The following is a 26925-nucleotide window of genomic DNA, read 5'->3' as shown; positions in this document are numbered from 1 at the left end:
TGCTGAAACTTCCGAGCCAGACTGGAAAATCTGTAGTCGCCACATATGTAACTGAAGGGCGGAGCAAGCTGCAGGCATCTGAGATGCCCGGGGTATGGAAAAAACAGCCGTGTTTGCAATACCGCTCCGATAGTCTTGGAGACAGGGAGGGCTGGGCAGGCAAGGGAGAGCTGACCAATCCAAGCAGGCTTTGTATACAAGTTTTCCTGCTAAGTACCTGCATGTCATGAGCATTTGTATTAAAATTACCATATTGAAATCAAATCTGATTTTTTAAAATTTTTATTTGGTATGCATTGGAAGAGGGGTAGTCTTATACGCCAAGTATATCCCAAACTCTATATTTTAACTGGAAAAGTTGGGGGTCGTCTTATACGCCCAGTTGTCTAATACGCTGGAAAATACGGTATAAACTATTTAAAAAGCCTCCAAGGCATTTTCGGCAATCAGAAGTAGAAAAAAAGTAACAAGTTATACAACTTGTGAAACAAAAAAGGTAACAACATTGCCAGTAGTAACATTATTTTGAAACAATAATACCACTGTTATAATTCCAAGCTCTAGGTCTAAGTGCTGCATATGTAAAACTGGATCCTGCCTAATACTGTATATTTTATTGGTCTTACGTGCACTGCAGAAATAATGCAATTTGACGCCTCTTTAACTGCTATGGCTCAATGCTATGGAATTCTGGGATTTGTAATTTTCATAGAATCATAAAGTTGGAAGAGACCACAAGAGTCATCCAGTCCAACCCCCTGCCATGCAGGAAATCTCAGTCAAAGCATTCGTTACAGATGTCCATCCAGCCTCTGCTTAAAGACTTCCAAGGAGGGAGCCTCCACCACACTCTGAGGAAGGAGTGTGTTCCACTGTCGAACAGCCCTTACTGTCAGGAAGTTCTTCCTAATGTTGAGGTGGAATCTTTTTTCCTGTAGCTTGCATCCATTGTTCCGGGTCCTGTTCTCTGGAGCAGCAGAAAACAAGCTTGTGAGATATTTAGCCTCCTTTGACAGTAAACTTTAGTGCCACAACAAACTCCAAATCCCAGGACTCCATAGCATGGAGCTATGGCAGTTAAAGTTGTGTCAAACTGCTTTATTTCTGCAGTGCAGGTTAGATCCTTGATATATAGTTGAGTGACACAGTTGTTTGGTTCAGATTTGTTTGGATAGTAAATGTTGAAGAGATAACATATTTGTTTTCTGCTACTCCAGAGGTTAAAATCTGATCCAGTCGATTGAAATTACAAAAGAGGAAATCATGACTAAATATGAGGAAGCACCTCCTGCCAGTAAAAGTTGTTAAAACAGTCTGCCTCAGAAGGTGATGGACCCCCATTCATTTAGTGTCTTTAAAGGGAGGTTGGTTGGTCATCTGTCAGTTTTAGAATTCCTGCACTCTTAGGAAGTTGGGGTACATGGTCCTTAGAATTTCATCCAACTCTATGTTTCTACAATTCTATGAAATAAAGATTGGATTCTGAATGTGAAAAATGGCCACATCCCACTGACAAGTATGCCACCTTTCCTTTGGCATGAGTTTGCAGAAAGAGCTTGCAATCTGTAGGGTGTCACTTGGCAAATAGTTTTATAAAATGACATTTGTAATAATGTGCTTGGATTGCTGCTTTTTGTTCTTTATTTGCTGCAAAGATCAGCAAACTGTGGGGGGAAATAGTTTGTGTGCTGTTCAGACCCAGACACAGAATGTACTAAATTGAATAGTGCCTTTGTCATGGGAACAGTTGAAAGGTTTTAGATAATAGCTTTGCACTGACCAGTTGTCACATAAAAATGCTGTGTAGTGCACCCTTACTGGAGGTTAAATTGAAAGATAGCATTGCTCTGTTTTACTGATAAGTTAGACTTTTAGGAGTGTTTCATTTTTATTTTTCACCCCATATGATCCCTAATAGAAAAATCCTGGCCCTATTTTCATTTCTATTTGTGTTCTTAGTGGGCTCTTCTGCAACCCTTTATTTTATAGCATCTCTTGATATGTACAGCAGAATGAAAGCTTTGGAGAAATTATCTGTATGATCAAACATATTCTGGCTGTCATCTGAACCACTTCAGTTGATCTCACTCTGCAGACAGTTTTGCTTGTCAGTTCAAGGTGGTTCAAGATGGGTTGGAGGGAGGATGGCAAGTTCACAAAGTAATGTTTGTGGGACCACTGGACAAGTATTGATCTGAAGTATTAGTGAGAGAATTGGTTACATGTAGTGATAGTGATAAATCAGTTAAAGGAGTATTTCTTCTTGGGCCAACACTGAATCACCATTGGAGTCCCACTGTCCTTCCACATCCATTGCAAGGTATTTGCTTTAGAAACCCAAAATCCACATTAGGATAGGAACTGTAATACCATAAATACATGTATACATAATACCCTTGTGTATGTGTGTCAAAAAGGAGAATGGATGCTTCTAAGAGTTGTGACTCTCCACTAAAAGTACAAGGCCATATATCAGAAGGTATGTGGAGAGAATCCGTGGCCGCTTCAAAAAAAGAAAGTTCTGGTCGCTTCCAGTTTGGATTGTGTGTGTGTGTGTGTGTGTGAAATAAAAGCACATTATTAGTAGGGTCATGTCCTCATATCAGGTGCCAATGTTTCAAAATTAGCCTCTGGACATGCCTATATTGTCATTTCTGCTTTATAAGGTCAGACCAGAGGATGCCAAGAAATGTAAGTTTCTGAGATCTCGAGACCACTTCATCAGACAAGATGCTACAAAGATAAGATTTGGGGGAGGTGTACAGACAGGAGGAAAAAACAACTTGGTGATGATGTTGGCATATAGCCAAAGTCCTAAAATAAGAAGAAGAGTCTGCAAGCATCAAAATTAGGTGCTGCTAGATAATATGGTTGTTTCAAATTTGACCTGGGTCTACCCAGAGGTGTAGAAGGAGGAATAAATAAACAAAATAGTGGTGGTTCTGTCATTTTTTGAAGAAAAAAAAATCCATCTGATGCTCTCTGTAGAAGAAAGCCAGGTTTCTTTGCAGGTGAAATATAGAAGCAGAGATAAATGATCCCCTACCACACAATGCTTCGGTGTAGAGGAAATCAAGATTCACAGACACAGCTCCTGTTGTAGAATTGAACCCACACTTCCTGAGATAGAGCACCTAGAAGCAATAGCACTAGATTGGGTCATCAGACAGGCATGCTTGGGAAAGTGTATGCAAATTCTAATCTGTCTTCACTTTGTGCAACAGGTGTGTAAAAGTTCAATAAAGTTGTGATCATATATTTAACCCATGTGGTGGTATCTGATTCCTCCTGCATCTCAATTTACTGTTTGCTCTTCTTGCTCCTCTGAAGAAGATGAAATTATTTTGCAGCCTGAGACAGAACAGCAAATGGTCCCTTCACACAAGCCACCTAATATCCAGGGCTAGTCTGGTTACTTCTGTAATTGAGGCAGAAAATCTTACAACCACCCTTGATAAATTATGTTTATTTATAAAATAAATAATTGATTGCTGCACTTTGACACCCCAAACTCGCTACTTCACCTCTGCTGAGTGATATGGCTATCCTTGCTTGCTCACCTTTTTTTCCAATTAGACCTGTCCATTTTGCTTTCTTTTATGTCTATTTTTTTAAAGTTGTCATATTCTTTTAAAACTTCAAAATCTCTCTCTCACACTTTTTTTTTTTACAATCTCTACAGAAATCATTTGTTACAAATAGAAAAAAATGGCATGTTCATACAAAAAAAGAAAATGGATCAAAATTATTACTGTGATGTTGGCCTTCACGACACTGGCCCTGCAGTTTCTAGCCTTGGATCCTGCCACTTTCACCTTAGCACAAGGTCTCTTTTCTGAATCCTTCCTTGGATTTGGGGTGCCTGGGTTTCCAGTCACAATGAACTAGTGTGTGTTTTAGCTTTGTGTTCTTTATGGTAAGCATGACCATCCATTGATTCAGGGTGAAAAAAAAGTCTGAGTTATAGTTAACAAAATAACAAGAGAATTAATGTGGTTTATAATACAGTACAGTGGGGTCCTTGGTAATCTCTGGGGATTAGTTCCAGGATCACCCCATGCATATAAAAATCTATGGATGTTCAAGTCCCATTAAATACAGTGATGTGGTGAAATAGTGTACCTTATATAAAATGGTGAAATCAAGGTTTGCTTTTCGGAAGCTATATATCTTTTGAATATTTTCAATTCATGGATGCTTGAATCCATAAAGAATCCATGGATATGGAGGGCCAACTGCAAGTGCTTTAACAAGTTTCAGTCCTTAGATCCAACAATGATATTCAACCTGAGTTATGTCAGACCTTACTGTTCAGTCAGTTCAAACAGCCATATGCATTCATTCCTACTGTACCTCCCACTGTGAATTTTGGTAAAGTCTTCTTAGAAACTATGATCAGGTTCTTACATTACATTTTGTAACTCTGAATATGTATGGGTGCGTTGTGTGCCTTCAAATTGTTTCTGACTTATGGTGACCTGACGGCAACCCTATCATGGGGTTTTCTTGGCAAGATTTGCTCAGAGGAGGTTTGCCATTGCCTTCCCCTGAGCCTGAGAGCATGTGGCTTGCTCAGAGTCCCCCAGCGGGTTTCATGGCCAAACTGGGAATTAAACCCTGGTCTCCAAAGTCAGAGTCCAGTACTCAAACCACTATGCCACACTGGCTCCTATATTGCAAAAATGCAATGCAACCATGTTAGTGAATTCTGAAGATGCACATCTATGAACCAGAAAGAGTGTTGCAGTGTGGATCAGGCACCTATGGTTCACATTGGGTATTTTGATCCACTTTGGGCACTCCTAATGAGCACTGGGTACTTCTGATGCACATTGGCATTTCTGATGTACATCATGTGCTCTGGCGCTTCCTAGCTGGGGTCCTGATGTACATTGGGGAGTGCCCCAATGTAGGTTGGTGCCCATTGTGCATTGGATTATGAGTTACCAGTCACTCCACCATTGTACAATGGATGCCCATACATTGCAACATCATGACAGCTTTTTTTAATTAATATTTTATTAGAGCAAAGAAAAATTATTTAAGTAATTACAACAAATATTTACATTCTATTGTGTACAACAGTTAACATATCAATATCATTATTATCTAACACATCATCTTTGGTTTCCTTTTATTATATTTTATTATATTTAATATTTTAATTATATTTTATTTTCTCACCTATTTCTTTTTCTTCTCTTCTTCTTCAAGTAATCTAACACGATTCTCCTTTGTATATTATTCACCATTCATTCTCATCATTCCCTTCTTTCTCTGTTCTATTCTATTCTATTTTCTATTCTGTTCTATAACATCATGGCAGCTTCAAGGTGAATACATACATTGTGAAACTACTCAGTTCAGTTTTGTGCTCACATTTTTAGATTGTAAGCCTGAGGGCAGGGAACCGTCCAATTAAAAAGATTGTATGTACAGCGCTATGTAAATTTACAGCGCTTTATAAATAAAGGTTAATAATAATAATAATAATAATAATAATAATGTCATTTATGAAGACTTAAGTCCCAAGCAGAATGCCAGCCAAAGTCAATTAAAATTCTCATCTCCTTTCAGTTCCTCCACTCTCTTTTTTCCCCCCAGGGTCATAGTCTAGACTGTAAGCTTCTTGGGGCAGGATCTTTCGTTGTTGCTGTGTGTTGTTGTTACCTAAAACAGTAACAATCATATAGAATTTCCATTATTAAAATCTGCCTTCCCGAACCTGGTGCAGTCCAGATTGAAAGATTTGAAACTTAATGAGCACTAGTTAGCACATACAGAGGTGGAGAAGTTTGCTTAGAATAAATGGTTCTGCCTTTTGACGTCTCCTTTCACGAGGTCTTTGTGATATTCAATGGCTTTTCAGCCAATTACAGCTGAACAACTGGAGGAGATAATACACAATAGCCATAACTGAAGAAATGGATATGCCTTCATTAATTAAAAAGCTCTGCTGAATGACAGTGAGTTTAAATCAAAAGAGCAAATCCAAAATTAAAGGACCGTAAACTAAGCCAGCCCAAAATATTTTGCTTACCTCCCCACCCCCAATATATATATATATATATATATATATATATATGAATAATACTGAAACCCAGAGAAGATATATTGGCACAAGAGACAACTAATCCCACAAGTGTCTCCCTGTGTTGTTGTTAATGTGTCCCTTCTCCACCTTATAGCAGCAGCATTACAGGGTCTCCATGGCAAGAATAATTGGTCTGCCATTACTTTCCTCTGAAATACAGCCCAGAGTGCCTGGTATTCTCTCTTCCAAATATTAACAAAAGCTGACCCTGCTTAGCTTCCAAGATCAGGGTACCTTCAGGGTATTTTGGCAGTTCTATCTTTCCCTGTATCTGGTAGTCAAAATACCATAGCCACAAACATAATAACTTAAAATTTGCTGCTCCTTATTGATGCCCCAAATTTGCACCCACTTTATTCTATTTCATGGAAGAATCCGACCTACCCTACACCGAGAGGTAGAGACTTTCAGAGTTAGGCTTTCTGTCATGTATTATACTCTTCCCAATTATAGCACTTTATTTTCTGGAATAATTTTGCTCCTTAACACCAGTTGCATGTACATGTGTGTGTGCATGCACACACACTCAGAGACACACACAAAAAGCTGTTGGCATCTGATCATATTGTAAGGCAGAAGGTGCTGATCACTTGCTCTGTTCTTTGTTTCCTCTTCCACCTTCTTAAAATGGATGGTGCCCCTTTTGCCTGAACCAGCCTGCACATCATGATAACATGCTGCACCACCAGTTCCCAAGAGAAGGAGACAGAGAGATGCTGCTCATTTGCTGATAGGCTCCCTTTTACTCTCAAGTCTGTTGCTATGGAGCTGTGTAGGTTTGCTTACTTGACCCGCTAACTGGAGGAGTTATTAAGGGATCTGTCTCCATGGATACACCAGTATGAAACTATACTCTGCAGAAAGCATTAAATACACACATCTCGCTAGAAAAAAGAATAAAAATACCATTGTTTACGTACAGGAGTATAGACTTTCCCCATTCCCAAAGCTTAAGTAAACACATCATCCAAAATGTCAGCAATGAGAGCAACACTCTCTTAAACTTTTAATCTATCTCTTGTTTGCCACCCACCCACCCCCCAGACACATACACATACACTTGTTCTCTCTTGGAAATTTAAATCCTGTGGGATGATCAGCATAGACATTTTGATACAAGAATCTCCCTTGTGCAAATGTACTTATGTGTAAGCATCCTATGTATAAAAGCCAGAGCTTGGTAAAATCCAAAGATATTGCTGTGTTAGTCTGGGAAATCAGTATGCAAAGGGTTCTTGTGGTATTTTTTAAACTAATTAAAGGAAAAAAGTTGGTAGCTTGAGCTTTCGTAGACATGAGCCTACTTCCTCAGATGCATGGGGAAGTAGATTCAAGTCTATGAACGCTTATGTTACCAGCTTCTTTCTTTCAGATAGTCTCAAAGGTGCTACAAGATCCATTTGCATACAGAATGTTTGGGGGAGGCTATAAGTAATAGAACCCCCCACTGATCATGGTAACTGAAGGAAACTGGAAAGTGTAATCCAAAGAGTAATTTTTCCAAACCTTGTTAAAAATCAGTCCCAGTATACTGTTCGTGTGAAGCCATAAAATGATCTTAAAATGGGGGAAAGGAATGCATCTAAGCAGACAGAAGAAAAATTGTGCTGATGAAGAGGCAAAGCTGTGTAGATCAGAACAAATTCAAATTTCAGTGGCTGCTAGTGAGATATAAGTAACAGGCTCACTCCCTAATAACAAGCTAAAGTAATGATGGTGCTGACAGATGTAGAACCAAGGCAGAGTCATTGGGAAGCATGAGAGAGGTATCAGCATGTTTGAAGTGAACTCATAGTCATATTGGTTATCTCTTTGCTCTACCATTGACTTTAGCAGGAGAGAGAGATTTTTCTTTTCCACTGAGATCTGTGGGCCTGGTATTGCATAGCTCTGAATGAATTGCAGCCCTTAAATATACTGTGGTTTGTTAATGCTCAAGTTTCCTGAAACTGGCAGGCTTTCATGTGCTCAGGAGGGGGGGCAGGAAGGGTAACTGGTGACATGAGATCATTTATCAACTGGTGGGCAACCAGCCATCTAGAGACATACTTGATTTGAAATAGTCAGAAATTGCATCTAAGTACATCTTAATATTATTGTTGCCTGCTGGAACCTTAAAAGAGATGGGGCCCACTTAACTTCCTTAGGTCTACTTTGGCCCCATTCCCACTGGCCCATTTGCCCTGGATGGAACTGGGTAGATCCGTGTCCCCCCCCCCTCCTGAATCTCTCTGGAAGCAAGAGCCCACTATCATTTACCTTAATCGGGGTAATTTACCCCTCCGAAGTTCACATTTGCGGTACCGGTTTAAAATGAAGGCTTCTTTGCTGTCAATCAAATTCACTTCCGCTTTCGTCAAAGGTGATATATCCTACAACCATTGCCCAATGGAATGGGTGCTTTTCTCCCTCCTTTTTTTAAAAGGCAGTGTGCACATATTCTGTCAGATTTAAAAACCTCCAGATGTGTGTGTGTGTTGTGCGTAGCAAAAGCATTCACATATTGCATCAATTTGCCAAACTGAAAGGGAAACATTTGTAACATTCGCATTGTAGCATTCGCATCTTACACACACACAAAAATAATAATAATGAAAAGCCTCTTGCAAAGTGAGGTGCTCTGATGGGAGCAAGGAAATGAAAGGGAAATGTAGCACAAGTACACACACATTCTATCTATACGTATCACCCTGTAGCAAAAAGTATTTGCATAGTCTGTCAAAAATAAAAAATAAAAAGAAAATAAAACAATTTCATTATAAAATTCGTGCATTTGCTGATGACATCGTGATAAATTTGGAAGATCCACTAAATAATATAGAAGAATTAATGGAAACAATTGAAGAATTTGGAGAATTTACGGGGTGTAAAATTAATAAACATAAATCGGCAATTGTAACAAAGAATTTGAAGTTGGAAGAAGAGACAAGATTACAAGAAAAGGCAAGGATCAAGATAAATAAAAAAGTAAAATATTTGGGAATCTGGATATCAAAGAAAACAAATGAACTATTTGAAAATAATTATGTAAAATTATGGACAGAAATAAAAAAAGATTTCATGAAATGGGGGAAATTACAATTATCCTTACTAGGTAGGATAGCAGCAATAAAAATGAGCGTATTACCAAAGATACTCTTTTTATTCCAAATGATCCCTATTATACAATCAAAGAAACCGTTCAAAAATTGGGATAAAGATATTGTGAAATTCATTTGGCAAGGGAAGAGACCAAGGATAAAGTTAAAATTGTTACAGGACGCCCAGGAAAGAGGGGGACTGGCTGTTCCAAACTTACAACTATATGCAGAGGCATGTAGTTTAGTATGGTTAAAAGAATGGGTAAACTTGGAAGATAGAAGAATGTTAGAATTGGAGGGTGAGGGTCTAAGTTACGGATTTCACGCATACAGTGGTACCTCGGGATACGAAATCATGATACGAAAAAATCCCATAGGGATTTATTGTTTCGGGTTACGAAAGTTTTTTCGGGTTACGAAAAAACTCCGGCGCTATTTTAAATGGAGCCGCGGCGGAGCCGCGGCTTTTTTCCCCATTAGCGCCTATGGGTTTTCGGCTTACGAAGGCTTTTCGGGTTACGAAAGCGGCCGCGGAACGAATTATTTTCGTAACCCGAGGCACCACTGTACTTGGCATATGATAAGGAAAAAGTCAACCAAATAATAAATAACCATAGTATTAGGAAAAATTTATTGAGGGTGTGGAATAAATATAAGAATAGAATTATTCATAAAATTCCTATGTGGCTCTCACCACATGAGGCTATTTACAGGAAAGAAATGATTCGACGGGAAAAGTGGTTTAAATATGACGAATTGCTAAAGAAAGATAAAGGTAAGTTAATAATAAAATCACAGGAAGAATTAGAGCAAATAGGTTTCGATATGGGATGGTATGCTTATAGAAGAATTTATGAGAGGACCTTAAAGGATTTAAAGGTGTATGGAGAGGTAGAGGAAAAAACAGAATTAGAGAGATTATTAACCAAGGACCAAGATAAACTAATTGGAAAATTATATAAAAAGTTGTTAGAGTGGGAAATGGAAGGTGAAGTGTTAAAGGATACTATGATCAAATGGGCTAACTTTATTGGACACAACATACAACTAGACCAATGGGAGCATGTGTGGACAAAAAGTTTGAAGTATAGTGCAGCACAAAATATTAAAGAAAATTGGTATAAAATGTTCTACCAATGGTATTTAACTCCAGAAAGACTAGCCAAAATCTATAAAAATAGAAGTAACAAATGTTGGAAATGTGGCGAAACAGAAGGTACATTTATACACTGCTGGTGGAACTGCAAAGCTATAAAAAATACTGGAAGCAAATCAGAGACTTAATGGAAGAAATATTACAAATAAAGTTAGATTTAAAACCTGAAAGCTTCCTATTAGGAATATTTGACATCAAAAATGAAAGGAAATATGGGAAACAATTATTCTATATGACAACAATAGCGAGAACTTTAATTGCACAGAACTGGAAAACAAAAACTATTCCAGAGGTAGATCAATGGATTTCAAAGCTTATGGAAATAATAGTATTGGATAAAATGACACAAACAATAAGAGACGAAAAAATGGGGAATATAACAAGAAGAGTTAATGATGAATGGACACTGGTCTTTGAGTATATGAGGAAGCAATATGGTGAAATGTTTGTAGATACTAAGTGAGTTAATAGAATATGAGAAACAATGTCGGGCTGATTTGTGTTATAAAGAGAAATGTGATTGTATGTATGCTGAAGAAAGCATAGCATTCGTGATGGAGGAATTGATATAAGTACAATAAATAAGGTATAGTATTGATAGTTAAGTAACAGAATAAGAGATTCACAGAGAAACAAGATTATCTAAGGAGGAAGGAAGTCAAAGGAATGAGTGTAGGTAAGAAGTAAGAAGTAAGATTGTGGTTAAGGGGGGGTGGGATGTTAATATTTGGGGAGAGTGAATATATGTATAGGGGGGGAATGGGTATGTTTGGTGTTTTATTTGTGTGTATGTGTATATGTATTGTATTGTTTATCGCTATCAATAAAATTAAAAAAAAATAAAAAAATAAAAAATAAAAAGAGAGAGAGAAAGCTGCCTATGAGAGGCAGACATGTTCCATTCTCTGCTCTCCTGCTGACCATCCCTCCCCTGAACTGGACCCTTTCTCCAGCTCCATCCTCCTCCTCCTCCTTAGCCCCGATTCTGCCCTTGGCACCCTTTCTCCGGCTCCTTCCTTCTCCTCTTCCTCCTCCTTCACCCCGATGAAGGGGAGGCATGTTCTGCCCTCTGCCCTCCCTCTGACCTAAATCCCTCCCCTGAATTTGACCTGATCATGACCGGGGTGAAGTTCATATTTTCCAGACCCGGGTTTTCTCAAAAGATACAGCTTTTACTCCGCTTTCAAAAGCCCCATGCCAAGGGGCATTTGCCCCTCAACGGGTGTGAAAACCTCAATTTTGCTTGTGGAAGGATCGGGGCCAATATTAACCTCCTGCGGTTCATCCGGTTTCTGAACTGGGGTAAAAGGTAGTCTGAATGGCCCCTGTAACTGCCCTGGCTCAATGCTAGGGAATTCTTGGAACTATAGTTTTGTGAGACATGTAGCCTTCTCTGTCAGAGAGCTCTGGTGCCACAATAAACTACAATCCCCAGGATTCCCTAGCATTGAGCCAGGGCAGTTAAAGTGGTCTCAAACTGGATTATTTTTGTAGTCTGCTTTGGACCTTAGTTGGAAAGCCACCCACCAACCTACAAAAAAGAAAATGTAATACTTCCCTGTTCTGTAAAGTGCTTGCAAAAGGACCAGCTTAATTTCCCAGAGTGGGAATTCATGATTCTATGCAAGAATGTGCTTTGATAGTATGTGTGGTACTGTTAAAGGGGACTAAGATATGAAAACCATGTGGTTCATGAGAGGGAAAAATAGTACTTTAGACTGCAGCAACATCCTTTCCACTTCACTGATCTAGGATGACACAGAGCCAACAAAAATATGAAACTGGTGCCATAAGCGCTTCGCACAATCTGCCATTGATTTTGAAATATGCAAAAGGCTGACCCAGAGCATGGCTTTCAGCTTGTCTGTTTACTTCTCTTTTTTCCCATCTCTTTCTTTGGTTTTTTCCCCCCTCCACGGTGCATTCCTTTTCAAGATTGATACAAAAGAAACATTGCACTTTTGTAGAGTACTGCAATGATTTTTTTCTTAATATGGGAAGAATGTGGTTATACTTACTGCTGGCATTGGTGGTTAAAGGCTATGCAGGACCAGCCCAAGACACTTGGCTGACTGAATCAAAGAACTGATTCAAGTTGGCAGTAAAATCTTATGTTGTCTCTGGCATTAAGAGAGTAACCTATACAGTACCACAATTAAGGCAGCAGATCATTTTAGGAGGGGCAGGCCAGGCACAATTGTGTATTCTAATGCCATAATACTGCTATTACCCCAACATCTATCACCTGAGATAACCTCCTCATTCTTCCTCATAGTAGGGTTAGCCCTGTCTTTACACATTTTAAAAGCCTATTTGTTGTGGAATGTGAGAGATAATAGTGTATCTCACAAGCAGAAGGTGAGTAACAACTAGTTCCACTGCCACCACACATATTATCCAGCAGAGAAATAAAGCAAGCTTATTCTTCTTTCTAAAATCATATGAAGTAGGCTTACTTGTGTTGTGTGCCTTCATTTCTGTCTTATGGTGACCCTAGGTGAACCTACCGTAGGGTTTTCTTGGCAAGATTTGTTCAGAGAATGTTTGCCATTGCCTTCCCTTCAGGCTGAGAGCATTTGCCTTGCCCAAGGTCACCCAATGAATTTCATAGCCAAGCTGTGAATTAAACCTTGATCTCCAGAGTTGTAGCCCAATACTCAAACCACTGTGCCACACTGGCTCTCAGGCTTACTTACAAAGCCTAAAATTTTAGATTGTAAGCCTGAGGGCAGGGAACTGTCTAATTAAAAATAATAATTGTAAGCCGCTGATAGCCTTTAGGGCTGAAAAACAGGGTATAAATACCTAATAATAATAATAATAATAATAATAGTAATAAATTTTCATAACATCTCACAGTGAGATGCACTGTAACATGCTTTGCAAACACAGGAAAGAACTGCAAGCTATAAAATGGAGGATATATAAATTGCATTCTGCAAACTGCTGAATAACTGATTCAGGAGGAAAGAGAGTGTGGCTGTGACCCAGAAACAACAAATAATATGAATATATGCTATGACCAGACTCTTAAGCTGCTGTCACACTGCAGAAATTTAGCAGTTTGACACCACTTTAACTGCCATGACTCAATGCTGTGGAATTCTGGGGTTTGCAGTTTGGTGAAGCACCAGAGCTCTCTGACAGGGAAGGCTAATATCTCACAAAACTACAAATCCCAAAATTCCATAGTAATGACTCATGCCAGTTAAAGTGGTGTCAAACTGCTATATTTCTGCAGTGTGACAGCAGCCTTAGAGAAACATATAGTGGCTACTGAGTACTGGTTGCTACCTCTAACATATAGAGTGAGTGAAGATGTTTTGTGAAATTCTTTGCATTTTGTTGTTGCGTGCCTTCAAGTTGTTTCTGACTTATGGTGACCCTAAGGCGATCCTATCATGTTTTTGTTTTGGGGTTTGTTTGTTTTTTGGCAAAATTTCTTTAGAAGAAGTTTGCCATTGCCTTCCCCTAAGGCTGAGAGCATGTGACTTTCCCAAGGTACCCTAGTGGGTTTCATGGCTGAGCTAAGAAACCCAAGCAGACTTTACTGCTTGATTCATTTTGCTACTGTTCTGGAACTTTGCCTGTTTCAATTGGTCTTATGTATTATTATAGTTCTTTATTTGTGTATCCAATTTGGACATTTTATGAGACGTGGTGTAATTTTATAAAGATGTACATGTGTAAATAAAGTCTAGTGCTAGTCTCTACTTTTTCACATATACCTGATGGATAGTGATTGTCATTCCCCTCAAACTGTACAGTAGATATTAACCTTCCTTCCAAATAACTTTTGCATCATATTTCTCTCTTGGCTCATCCACTTGGCAGAAATGTTCAGAATCTGAAAGGGACTCACCCTTACTATTTTGAAAACTGCAGGATTGGTTGAGTTAAATTTTCCATCAAATTTTTATTCCACCCTTTTCCTTTCCAGGAAGTGAGGCTGATTTTAGCTCTTCAAGCAGCACAGGCAGCATTTCAGCTCCTGAGGTCCATATGTCCACTGCTGGAAGCAAGAGATCATCATTTTCCCGCAAGTATGCAACAGCATCTTACCCCATCTCTTTCCAATCAATTTTGCTTGTATGGAAGATGGCCCAACTTTATTGGCCCAGACTGGGGGGCATATGCACACAGGGTTGGTTGGCCTGGATTCTCTCACCATCCATCTAATTATTTTCTGTACCAGCCTGGTGGTACAAACACAAATCTGATGTCTAGGCAAGTTTTCAAAGAGATATTGGAGTTTATCACACAGAGGTTATCCCATGCAGAAACAGGATTTAAATTGGGAAAATCCTGCAAAAGCGAGATCTTTTTCAGATAATGGAGGGACATCCTGCACAGCAAGTAGACAAATCCCGCAAAAGCGGGATCGTTTTCAGACAATGTGGGCATTAATCCAACATTAGCCTGCACAGAAAGTGGACAAAATCGCCCACTTTTTACTTTCAGGATTTTGTCCACTTTCTGTGTGAATTAATGTCGGATTAATGCTCAGGGACCCTGATCTGTCTGAAAACAATCCTGCTTTTGCAGGATTTAAATTCCATTTCTGCACATAATTTGGGTACTTGGGGGCTGTACAGACTGGCAATTAAGGCCAGCTTGGGGGGGCAGAGTTAGGGCGTGGTGTCCACATGACACATGCCCCAACTCCGCCCCCAGGCCAGCGTGATGCCACATGCCACACCACATGGCACGCGGTGTCACAGAGCTCCTCTGGCACTATGTCTACTTGACGCAGTACCAAAGAAGCACGGAAAAGGTGTGTACTGGCAGCTATGGTTATGGAAAGCAGAGATTAGGCCCACAGCACATACATGCCTCAGCCCAATCCAGCAATGAAAGGAGCATCTGCAGGCCACCCATTAGGGGTGGTCTATTGAGCCACTTAGCCTCCTGTGTGATAAACTCCAAAGTCTATTTCAGTATACAGGGGAAGGGGGGGAGGAGCTTTTTGTGATACTTTGGGGGGGGGGGGGATTTAATTTTTCACAAGCTTCCATCTTTTAGCATGAGATTTCAGTTCTGTTCCCCCCAGTAAATACTTTATTGGATTGGGTATTATTAGGTATTTGGATTAGGCATTATTTTACGTTGGTTGGTTTGCAGCAGAAGAGTATTATCCTATGTTTGTTGTTATTATCATTATTATATCCCACTTCTCCCAAAAACTGAGACTCAACATGGCTCATAATTTAAAAGAATAATGCAATTTAAAATACAGAAAAAGTTAGCATTAAAATAGAATTAAGCCATTGCAGTGTTAAAACAAACTGCATAAGAATAATTTTTAAGACAAAAGCTCTTAAAAACACTTGTTAAAACATTACCATACACCCCCTCCAGCCTGTTCTTTAAAAACTTTATCTTTTAAAAATTGTATTAATATTAATAAAAGACAGCAAAGCAACTGTGTGCTTGATGGGTGGATTTAACCCTCTATACATATTTGTTTTGAAAGCTAACAAAATGAATGAAAACAATTAGCATGCAAAGAGCAGGGATTAAACTGGAACTGGAGTCTCTTTGCTGAACTCACTCAAAGCAATTGACCTTAGCCCTCTGGTCAGCACCTATTTGTTTCTGTGCAGTAACACTTTAGCAGCCCAGCCTGTGTCTTACTGTATGTTGAACAGCCCCCACACTGTTGTAACATCTGTATGTTAATGTGCAAAAATTAAAGGAGGTGGTGCAGATGGATACTCTGATGAAAGGTTGATAGCAGAGAGCAATGAGTGAGACTTTCTCAGAAGGGTCTGTGACAGCCAATGACTGCGGTACATCACTCTTTCCATAGAACTGTACTCGCTTTCTCTCCCTCCTCCTAGCAAAGCTCTCAAGCTGAAGCACATCAGTCATTTTATGGTAATTAAATACTAGATCTTCTGGAATTGAAAATTTGATTAATTTGCATTATATGAGCAGCTTGGCAAACGTCTATCAGTTTTCCCTTGCCTCAGAAAGTTAGAATTACAGCCTGAAATGTGTAAATTAAATATATGTCCAAAGATTTCATTTTAAAATTGTTCAAGCAGGGAGGTATAGCAAAGAAAACCACAGGGCCAAGCCTTGAAATTTTCCCAAAGCCTCCATAATATTTTTTTCAAATACATCTCTTGAGCCAAATATTCTTTTAAATACAGCCTTGAGTCCTTTACACTTGCCAAAATGCCTCTGCTGCGTAAAATACACAGAAAACTGTTTTTCCGTTTCTCCTTTTTAAGAACCCATGTGTCCACTTGTACTCCAGCTACAGTCATTTGAATGAGGGTTATTTGCAGGTAAAGGAATCTAGGCCTGCAGGCAGAAAGTTTCAGTTTGGTGTTTGTTGCCTTTGCTATGGCAAACTGCAGTTGGACCCAAACCCCAGTGTATAACAAGGGTCCACTGTATATGAAATCCCTTGTTCAGCAGCAAGTTGATCTCTTCATTAATTGATGCATATTGTGCAATTGTGCATATGTTTGCATGTGAATAAAACAATAGCTCTGGTGCAATGACTATTTAGGCCTTTGCCTGTTGAGCAGAGATAGAAAATGTCCAGGAGTTGGTACACAGGATTTCTTTTATACCATTGGGAAATGCATAATCTCTGCCATTATTCAGTAGTGGGTACTGATTTTCCCACAATTGTGGAAGTTCTCTGTGTTTCAGAAAGGTTCCATAGAACCTTTCTAGTTTATAGGGCAGTAACTCTCCATTTAGGAAGGGATGGGGAGAACATGATTTCATGTTTTTTCCCCCTCCGGCTTTGTTCAAAATTGGTTTGTTGGCTATGGTACAGGGCACAAAAACCAGTCCTGGAGCACATGCAGAATTTGTGTTGCCTATGCTTGCTTTGGAAGAGGTCCATGGAATATGTTGTACACGTATTAACCATCTTAAATTGGAGATTTTCTCTTGTTGAGGGAAGACAAATACTTTGTCTAAAATGGTAGCAGTCACATGAGGTAAGTACTTCTAAAATAAATATAAGCAACATATAAGTAACTCCAATGTTTCATCCCAATTAGAATAGACTGAATCAGTGGGAACTCAATGTCAGTACTTATGTAAATTCTCTTGATTCAGTGTGTCTGCTCTTGTTTGGACTGACAATTGATTCATGTCATGTATTTCTGCCCAGTTAATTGTAATAGACCAAAAAGTTTGTAACTTATGAATATTGTTCATTAATCACCCAGACGCAATGCTAATGTATATATTGAATGGTGTACTAAAACTCATTTGTTCTTGTTGTCAATTCTAGTCGGGGGCCTCATGGAAGAAATAATGGAACTTCGTCTTACAAGTCTGGGTCTAGCCCTCCTACCGCGTCCCGTGAGAAGGACTTCCTGTCAATGTTGTGCAAAAATCAGTTGAGTCCCAGTAGCACACATCAGAATTATGGGGCTTCTTCAGCCAGCAGCAGCAATTCAGGTTCATACAAGGGAAGTGATAGCAGCCCCATCTTGAGGCAAGTGTTCTTCCCCCACAAGTCCCTTCTATCTCCAGAACTTACTGGATGATTTAACTGTAACACAAGAGTTCCCCCCCCTCACATATTATCACAGGATCATAATTCTGTAAGGGTTTTGGTTGCATGCTTCAGCATTTGAGCAGATGTGCTGAGAAAACTAACACCCTTCAAACCAGTTTCTTTTCCTGGGAGGGAGGGAGTTTTGCAAAAAGGCTACTAACTTAATGCATACATTGACTTTTTTCTTTGAAACCAGATTCTTTGGGATACTAGGTAAAGAAATGGCACTTGCATAAGATCTGAGGAAGCTGCCTCATATCAAGTCAGCCCATTGATCCATCTAACCCAGAATTGTCAGTTCTTACTGGCGGTAATTTTCCAAGGTTTGGGGCTGAAATCTTTTTAGTCCTATCTAGAGATCCCTAGTATTTTAATCAACCATTTCAGCACTAGTCAGACCTGATTCTGGTTCTAAAATCAAATGGTGTAGTGGTTACCATTGCCTTGACCTGCAGCTGCTGCAGAAAGAACCCCCGATGTTGTTGCAAAGTCTTGTGTTGCTTTCTGTGTGCTTCCTGTTGGTGTGATATCTGTACTAGAGGCAAGTGGGTATTGTCTGCTAACTTCACTCTGCTTAGACTGGAGCATAGTCAGCCTTAAGAAATAACAGCATGAAGATTGCAGCCATAATGTCCTGGGCCAACACTAACAGTGTGAGACAGAGTGGAGCTGAGAAAGCAGTAATGACAACTATTTCCAAGCCCATTCTTCTAAACATTTCTGTTTCTAGAAGGGACAGAACTATGTTCATTCAGAGGGAGCAGGGCTGTCCTCATATTCTAAATTAGGGCCTGAAAAGACAGGCCAAAATAAAACTGATTCGGGTCACTTTGGAGGTATGCTGTTTAAATTATTTGTGTCCTAAGAGGCCAGAAGCTGCGCCAAACCCATGCATCTTCTGGACTCTTAAGATGCGTGTGTCATTCAAGGGAGGCCTGCTAGAGTCTTCCATGGCTGCCTGATTATGGTTTACTTGCAGAGAGAAGAGATATAAAATCTAGATGGAACAGCTCCAAAGTCTAACCATTTGTTTATTCTAATACCTTTTGGTGTGGGTGGCTTTATTTTAATGGCAAGATGGTGTACGTGGGTGTTTCTGATTCATTTTAAACAACAACAAAATATTTGCCATCACTTCAAGAAGCCGCTTGGCTATCTTTAACTGTCTAGTGGCATTCCCTTTATAGGTTAGGATGCAAGGCCCCTTGGGAATGGTGCTAAATCATGGCATGTTCTCAAATTCTTTATGAAGTGTTTCCTCTCAAAATGTCCAAAGGATACTTTGCTCCATCATTACATTCTATATATATTTAATCGGTCCTAAGTCCAGTCAATTTTGTTTATTACTGAAAATATTTCTGCACTATTCCTTAACATGCCCAAGGTGGCTTAACATAACAGCAATAACATAACAGTTAGACACACAGCTGTATCAACCATAAAACAATAAAGAACCAAGGCTTGTTGTTACGTGCCTTCAAGTCAGCTTCAAGTTATGGCAACCCAGAATGAGAGGTTTCCAAAATCTTGCTCAGGTCTTGCAAACAGAGGGCTGTGGCTTTTTTAATTGACTCAATGAATCTATAATGTTCCTTTTCCCACTGCCTTAATTTTTTGTAGCATTATTGTCTTCTCTATGAGTCCTCTTTTCTTATAAATACATCCAAAGCATGATACTATCAGTTTAGTAATTTTGGCTTCTAGTGGGAATTCAGGCTTGCTTTGCTCTTTGGTGATCCATGGCATCCGTAGAAGTCTACCTCGGCACCATATTTCAGATGAGCAGATTTTTCCTCACTCTGTCATCTTACTTCATTGTCCAGCTTTCACATTTGTACATAAACATCAGAAATACCTTGTTGTGGAAAATCCTGATTTTGATCTTGAATGACATATCTTTACACTTGAGGATTTTACTTCCTTCATACTTTACCTTCCAAGTCCAAGTCTTCTTCTGATATCCATTTTGAATGATAACTGAGCAAAGATATGAAACATCTTTTCACATCTTTAGTTTTTGTGGGTTTTTCGGGATATGTGGCCATGTTTTAGAAGTGTTTGTTCCTGATATTTCACCAGCATCTGTGGCTGGCATCTTCATCATCATCAGGTTCGGGGGAAGTAAAAATAATAATACAGCAGTCAAAAAACATCCCAGAGTTGTTTTTGAAAAACATCAAAGAATAAAGGAATTAGTTCAGTGTATCCTATAATCTACAGATTGTTGAACTACAACTCCTATCAGGCTCAGCCAGTGGTATACTGATTTTTCCCCCTAGGATGCCCTGTTATCTTCCTTTATCTAGCTTGGCCATGCTGGCAGGGAACAATGGAAATGGAACTTCAACTAGGAATGTAACTCTTCACTGTGTTTCTTCTCAAAGATAGAAATGAGTAATTTCAGCAATTTTTTTCCTGCTACAATTAGGAATTTATTGTGTGCAAAATTTGTACATGGTTGTTTTGCAAGAGATTAGCTTTTTCTGCACAGGAAACAGCATTTTCTCCATGTGAGATAATATTTCAATCCCGAATTATTAATTTATGTGGAAAAAAATCCTGCTTTCTGTGCAGAAATTATTGTTTTCTATGCTAATCAACCACATGTGAATTTTATGCAGAATGAAACCTCTTATTACAGTATCTTATTACAGTATTTTCTGTGCAGGAATTAATATTTCTGCACTGAAATATTTTCCATGTTGAAAATGCTTTTTTGTCCATAGAAAAATCTGATTTCTGTGCAAAACAACCACATGCAAATTTTGCACAGAATAAGTCCTGAATTGCAAAGGTCTTTGCCAGTCCAGGAATATTCTTATCAGGGGTTCTCAACATGTGAAAAACACAATTTTCAAATATACTTTCCATCCCTAACTCCAACACATTCAGTACTGAATAGGAGAAGGCTGTCATATGGGCATTTTATCTTAAATCGCTTTACTTGTCCTTGCTGTGAACACAGCTTTGCAGGTACAACAAGGTTTTTCTATTGCAGGCGGCCAGCCAGATACACCTCTTGTGGTGAGAACCATGGCATTAAACCACCCAGTCCAGAGCAGTACTTGACTCCCCTCCAACAAAAGGAAGTGACAGTGAGGCATTTAAAAACAAAACTGAAAGAGTCAGAGAGCAGACTTCAAGAAAGGTAAGTGCTCCTGCTGAAAACAGGCTTCATAAAATAACATTAAAATATAGCATTTATTTGGGAAAATGCAGTCTTCAGCTTAAATCTCTCAGAAGGTATTGGGCGAACAATAAATAATACACTATAAAATCATAATTCTTAGAAGATCAAGGAATACTGTATCTTTAAAATGAAACAAGACAAAGAAATCTCAGGACAGCAATTAAAAAGTCATGGTAGCATATTTTTTTTAAAGATCAATAATGTCTTAGCTATACAAACCTAGTGATGGAGTGAATTTTAGGTTTTTTTTGGGGGGGGGCACTAGTATGAATGCCCTGCTCCATGATTTTAGCTTAAAAGTGAGGACAATTAGTAGCCTAGAAAAAAGTGAATACAGGTGTTTTCCAGACCAGTGCTTTGCACCGGCCTGGATACACATTAGGGTTGCCCGAGGGTGGCGCCACCGCATGCCCCACAACCCTAGCATGTCGTGGCGACATGATAATGGCGGCGCCCTGTATACATGGGCACCGCCATTATCACATCACGCCCACACCGCAGCCAAACGGCGCTGCGCGGGCGTGACATCCCCGCAACGCTGCAGGACACTTGGGGCGCCCTTTCAGTGGTGCTGGAAGGAGCTTCGAAATGGAGCTCCTTCTTGGGGAGTGCCTTGTTCCCACAGCCACTAAACGGCTGTGGGAACGAAGCCAGGGGAAAGGGGTCAAGCGGCCCCTTTCTCTCCTGGCAGTTGCTTCACCCTGGTCCCAAAAGGGCTGGATTGGGGCCTCTGGGCTGCCGCTGTGGCTGCCCTGGCCCCAATATGTGGCACAAAGGGGCAGCTGTAGCCCGCCCCAAATGGGTGGTCTGTATCCCGCCATAGTTTGTTTAAAAGGCACCATCTCTACCTGTGGATATCTCTAATCTATGAGCCACCTGGAGTGGGAAAGAAACTCCAACTTTCTGCATCTTGTCCATTTGCCACCAGTTATTCAGAGTCACATTTTGGTAACCTTTTGGTAACCTTAAAAAGATCAAGACTGAAATCCTAGATCATGTCCCAACCCTCACTCTTGCTTTACGGGACATCAGCTATTGTGAATGTCAGGGGTCTGTTTTTCTGTTGATCAGAGTGCAGCAGATTTACATTTCCTCTTGCCTCCCACCAGTGATCTTCACATGTGATCAGAAGCAGGATCTCTGTCACAGTTCCTTGCATCAGAGTTTGCTGGCAGGAAGGGGATGGAAATGCCAGCCTATTATACCCTGATTGACAGGACAATTGCTGGCAGTGGCTGATGCCTGGTAAAGCAGGATTGACTTATACAATCGTGGCAATAGTGCCATGATCATCATAAATATGTAGGTCTTGTGAATACAAATCAATTTCAAATCTGTAACTGTTATGAAACTGCAATTGCAATACTGAATTCCAGATGAGGTTTTTGCTCACATGTATCTGAATCTCATCAATCAGAGCCTGGTTTGGCTAAAGTTGCTGGGACTTCTAGTGCAGCAGTCGCTGGATGACTGCATATTTCCCAACCGTGCTTTTGGTAAACCCACTGAGTAAATAATTGAATGATGCATCAACACCTATAGGTCTACTCTGAGTGAGACTACCAGTAGGACTCAGATGAGAAATTTATGGGGTGTGTTTGTTTCTGTCTTTCCTTCTCCTCAGAGAAACAGAGATCAAGGAGCTGAAATCTCAGCTGGCACGCATGAGGGAAGACTGGATTGAAGAAGAATGTCATCGTGTGGAGGCCCAGCTTGCTTTGAAAGAAGCAAGGAAGGAGATCAAGCAGCTCAAGCAAGTTATCGAAACCATGAAAAACAGCTTGGCTGAGAAAGACAAAGGGATTCAGAAGTATTTTGTGGACATCAATATCCAGAACAAGAAACTGGAGTCTTTGCTTCAGAGTATGGAAATAGCGCAGAATGGCTCTTCTAACGAGGATCAGAGTCTAGAGTATGTGTATGGATCTCCTGATAAGTCTTTATCTCTGAGTACAGCCCATTCCAAAATGGCAGAAAGCATGTTTACAGAGGACCACTTATTGGAGGATATGGCAGATAGTGGTGTGCTACTGAGTGATGATGTGGCTAATGGGAATGATATATTTGAAGAGACAATGATCACTACGACCCCTGAACTTGGTTGTCCCACTCTCTTTACTGCCTCTTCCTTCAACCATCTGGAGTTTGTCAAAAACCTAGCAAACACCAAAGAAGAGGATGACAACCGCAGTTGTAGCATGGCAATGGAGCAGGCAGTCCAGGCTGATGTGTTACTGTATAGCAGTAGCATGGAACAGCTTATTCAAAATATATTCAAAGCACAAGATGATTGCTCCATGACGCCATCTCCAGCTCTGAAAGAAATTGATGTATCTTGTGCTGAGAGTGACACAGATTTGCTTGTGGATTTAACTCCATGTGATCCAAATTCTGCTATCCTTTTATCCCCTATGGAACCATTGTGTGGTGATGTGGATTCCAGGTACTATGAAAACCGAGTCATGAAAGAGCTGGATTTCATTGATTGTCACTCTGAAGTGTATGGGAATGCTAGGATGTTGTCTGACGGGGCCATTGTAAAAAGATACTGGAGCAGCAACTTCTTTGTAGATCTTTTGGCTGTAGCGGCCCCCATGGTGCCAACAGTAATGTGGATGTTCAGTACTCAGAGAGGAGGAGTGAACCCAGTCTACAATTTTGGAGCGTTGCTCCGAGGCTGCTGCCTGCTAGCCCTGAATTCCCTTCGCCGGATCCCCATCAATGTCCAACCCTAGATGTGACTGTCCTGTATGGTGGCCAAAAAGGCTGAGTTCTGGTGGGTGTAGTGAGGCCATGAAGAAAGGTTGTGTATGTATTGGTGGACCTGTACATTTTGCTCTTTAATGTTTGATTTGCACTATATCTCGTTGAAAACATGTTCATTGTTTGAAACTGAAAAAAATAAAAAAGGCTCTTGGTGGCATGGAGACTTGTTTCCACTATGTGTAAACACAAGTGCATTAAAGAAAAGCATGCTAAGTGCTCCTTGTTCTGTTGTCAGATGTACGGGATGTTATACCAAATGTTTTCAGGTGTGAGAAGTTCATTCTTTCAAGGTCAGCTTACATAATCCTGGCATGTACTGTCTGTGCTTTGTAGTGGCGCTTTAATGATGTAATCACCCTGCATTCCACTGCTCCTTTGTACAAGGGGATTGTAGCCAAAAAGAAAGAAAAAAACATGAAATGCATTATTGTAAATTGGTGGGAGTCTTGAATCTTGTTATTTTATGTATAAATATGGCTGTTAATATATTTTATGAAATTTGTTTTTAAGTCTTAAATGAAGTCTTACTTGGAACATAATGATGTCACACAAGCATATGAAGGACTATTTTAAATGTATGTTGTACTAACTTATTATTTATTTTTTTTTGTTAAATCTTTTAAGAGAAAGAAAGCCCTTTATAATCACAAGTTATAAGTAAAGCATGTTAAAACTGAGCTGGTGTCTTTGTTTTTGTTGTGTAGAATATACATTGTACAGGCATTTGCTGCAGCTTGGAGTCCTGCATCTCACCAGTTTGTCAGGAGAGCTAATGGTTCAGAAGAATAGGAGCTGCAGTCCAACATGATCTGGAGAATCACAAGTTGCTCTGTTCTACTTAGGTTTTGGCCTGTTGTTTCCACCTGAACTGGCAATCCTTTCTGCAGCTCCCTATGCACCTTAATAACCTGATCTGGAAAATCATTTGGAGCAGGTTGTGATGCTACATGATGAGAGAGGGAAGAAAGTACCATTCAGTCTTGGTCTACTAGTTGTAAATATACAAGGCAATTCAAAAAGAATGGTACAAATGTGAAGTTGTTCTTACTTGGTTTTGCACCATTCTTTTTGAATTGCCCTGTTTTTTTGAAAGGTTATTTTAAGTCTTTGCCAAAGTCTTACTGGGATCATAAGGAGGTCACTCAAAAGATTCAAAAGGAAGAGTCCTCCTAAATCACAAGTTATACTTAAAGCTTATAGCCCTAAAATAAATTTCCCTGAAGTGAATGAAAAATATTTTCAAAACTACCCATAACAGATGACTATGATTACCACATAATAATAAATAATATTTTTTTATTTATATCCTGCCTCTCCCTATGGATATGAGCCCCCATTTTTGCCGTGATTGCATTAATGAAAGAAACTCATAGATGCCATCCTGGGAGCTGTCCCTATCACACATGTCTACAATCACTGTAGCAGCCATTGTTATCTTTCCCAGCATGCTCCCTGCCCTATTGCTTTACGAGCAGGCTTTTTTTAAAAGGAAAAACACAATTTACACAATTTAGGCATTATGACAATGGGACTAAGGTTAAGAAGGGAAGTTTTTTTTAAAAAAAGGAAAAACAGGTTGCTTTGAAATAGCAGGAAAAGGGAAGTGAGGGAAAGGAGGAAACTGACACCATATCACTGCAGCCCAGACATTATCACACACAAATTTAAGACTACAGCAGCAATACAGATAACAGTTGAGGAAATCTCATCAATGAAAAGATGTGTAATCATTATGGATGGAAAAGTGACCACTACAACTCAGCCACGGCGTTATCTGATAAGGTTCAGCCATGGACACATCTATCTTGCTTTAATTACACTTTTTAGCCTTGTGTGATAACCTCCTACACGCCTTGGCAATGCTACAGAAAGCCCCCACCTGGAGAAGGAGGTCACAAAGGTCAGTGCTACATATAAGAGCACTGGCATGGAGAATCTATTTCAGGATAGTTGTTCCTAGTTTCTTCTATGGAAATGAACAGGCTAGAACTGATATACTTTATATGGCATCTCTTGTTAACAGTCCTGTAGTAAGCAGATCAAACAAAAAGGTCACAATACATGACAAGGTCATGACACATTCCTAAGCAAGAAACCATAGGAAAACAATGTCCACCCATGACAGCTGCCCTTGACTTTGACGAATGGCCCAAGAATCAGCATGCTAAATAAAGACACTGAATAAATTATTCCTGGCCTTGCAACTGGCCACCCTCTCCACCACCACCTTGAAGGGAAGCCTGGTTCAAACAGATACATAAGATTTCATGATTTCTGTATTTCTCCTCAAAGCTTAGGCTGTTCAGCACAGAAACAAGTAACCAGGAAATTAAGCTTATCCTCTTGTTTACTTTATGAATGCACTTTGCATTAGATATCCCAGCCTAACTTTGTATGTAAGGCCTAGAAGACACTTCAGCTGCATTGATGGGTTTACTATTGATGGATACAACTATTTATTGAAAGATGCTAGGTAGCTGTTTATCATAAAACCTGATTTCAACATTCAGAGAGATACATTATCAAGTTAAGCTGCATCATCATTCCTGAAATATTGTAAGCTTTGAAATGGCACCTGAAAATTCTGGAGTCTTTCAAAGAAAGCAGGTAGACATCTGTTGCTTCTCTATGCAGAGTGCAAAATGCCCCCTGCTATCTCAGTGTGAGCACTTTTTAAAAATGTTTAGATGCCAAAAGTACATTGCATTGGTTCTTGAAGAAATGGAATAAGAAAGCACGATTTCCACAACCCTACAATGCTTTCGGCAGTCATTCAAAATAAAGTGGGCCCTCATTCAGGTGGGAAAAAGCATGGAAGCTTAAGGCCATATTAGTCAATAGGCACTGACATGTGCATGCCCATGGATACATGCCACCACTGGCTAATATGGAGTGGGCAATTCGCAGGAACTCCAATTCATAGATGGCAAGCCCACCTGTCTACAGAAAAGCAACTATGTACTAGAGTTCATAAATAATGTTTTCTTCTATGCATGATGATGTCAGTTTCCTATCACTTGCAGCCTGGCTTCCCTAAAATCTACAAAGGGGCACTTACTATTAAAGTAAAGGCAAAGTTTATAAGGAAAAAGCAAGAAAAACACCACC

At 39.7% G+C, this 26925-nt stretch overlaps 1 protein-coding gene across 5 annotated transcripts in view; it reads left to right on the top strand.

Annotated features, from left to right (window-relative positions):
• The window catches only part of SYBU (syntabulin), a 57507-nt gene extending 33013 nt beyond the window's left edge, over nt 1–24494 (top strand). For 3 of the 5 annotated variants that reach the window (XM_042466042.1, XM_042466045.1, XM_042466046.1), the window contains 4 exons: nt 14271–14373; nt 17592–17798; nt 20827–21009; nt 22676–24494. In XM_042466042.1, coding sequence (XP_042321976.1) covers nt 14271–14373; nt 17592–17798; nt 20827–21009; nt 22676–23786 — 1604 coding nt within the window. In that variant the 3' untranslated portion in view covers nt 23787–24494. The remainder of the gene's footprint in view (nt 1–14270; nt 14374–17591; nt 17799–20826; nt 21010–22675) is intronic. The other 2 variants (XM_042466044.1, XM_042466043.1) reach the window with 2 other exon arrangements.
• The last annotated feature ends 2431 nt before the right edge of the window (nt 24495–26925 follow it).

This window comes from Sceloporus undulatus, chromosome 4 (genome assembly GCF_019175285.1).
Source record: "Sceloporus undulatus isolate JIND9_A2432 ecotype Alabama chromosome 4, SceUnd_v1.1, whole genome shotgun sequence".
Lineage (NCBI taxonomy): Eukaryota > Metazoa > Chordata > Lepidosauria > Squamata > Phrynosomatidae > Sceloporus > Sceloporus undulatus.
Note: the sequence above shows the minus strand (reverse complement) of the source record. Positions and strands in the feature narration are given on the sequence as shown.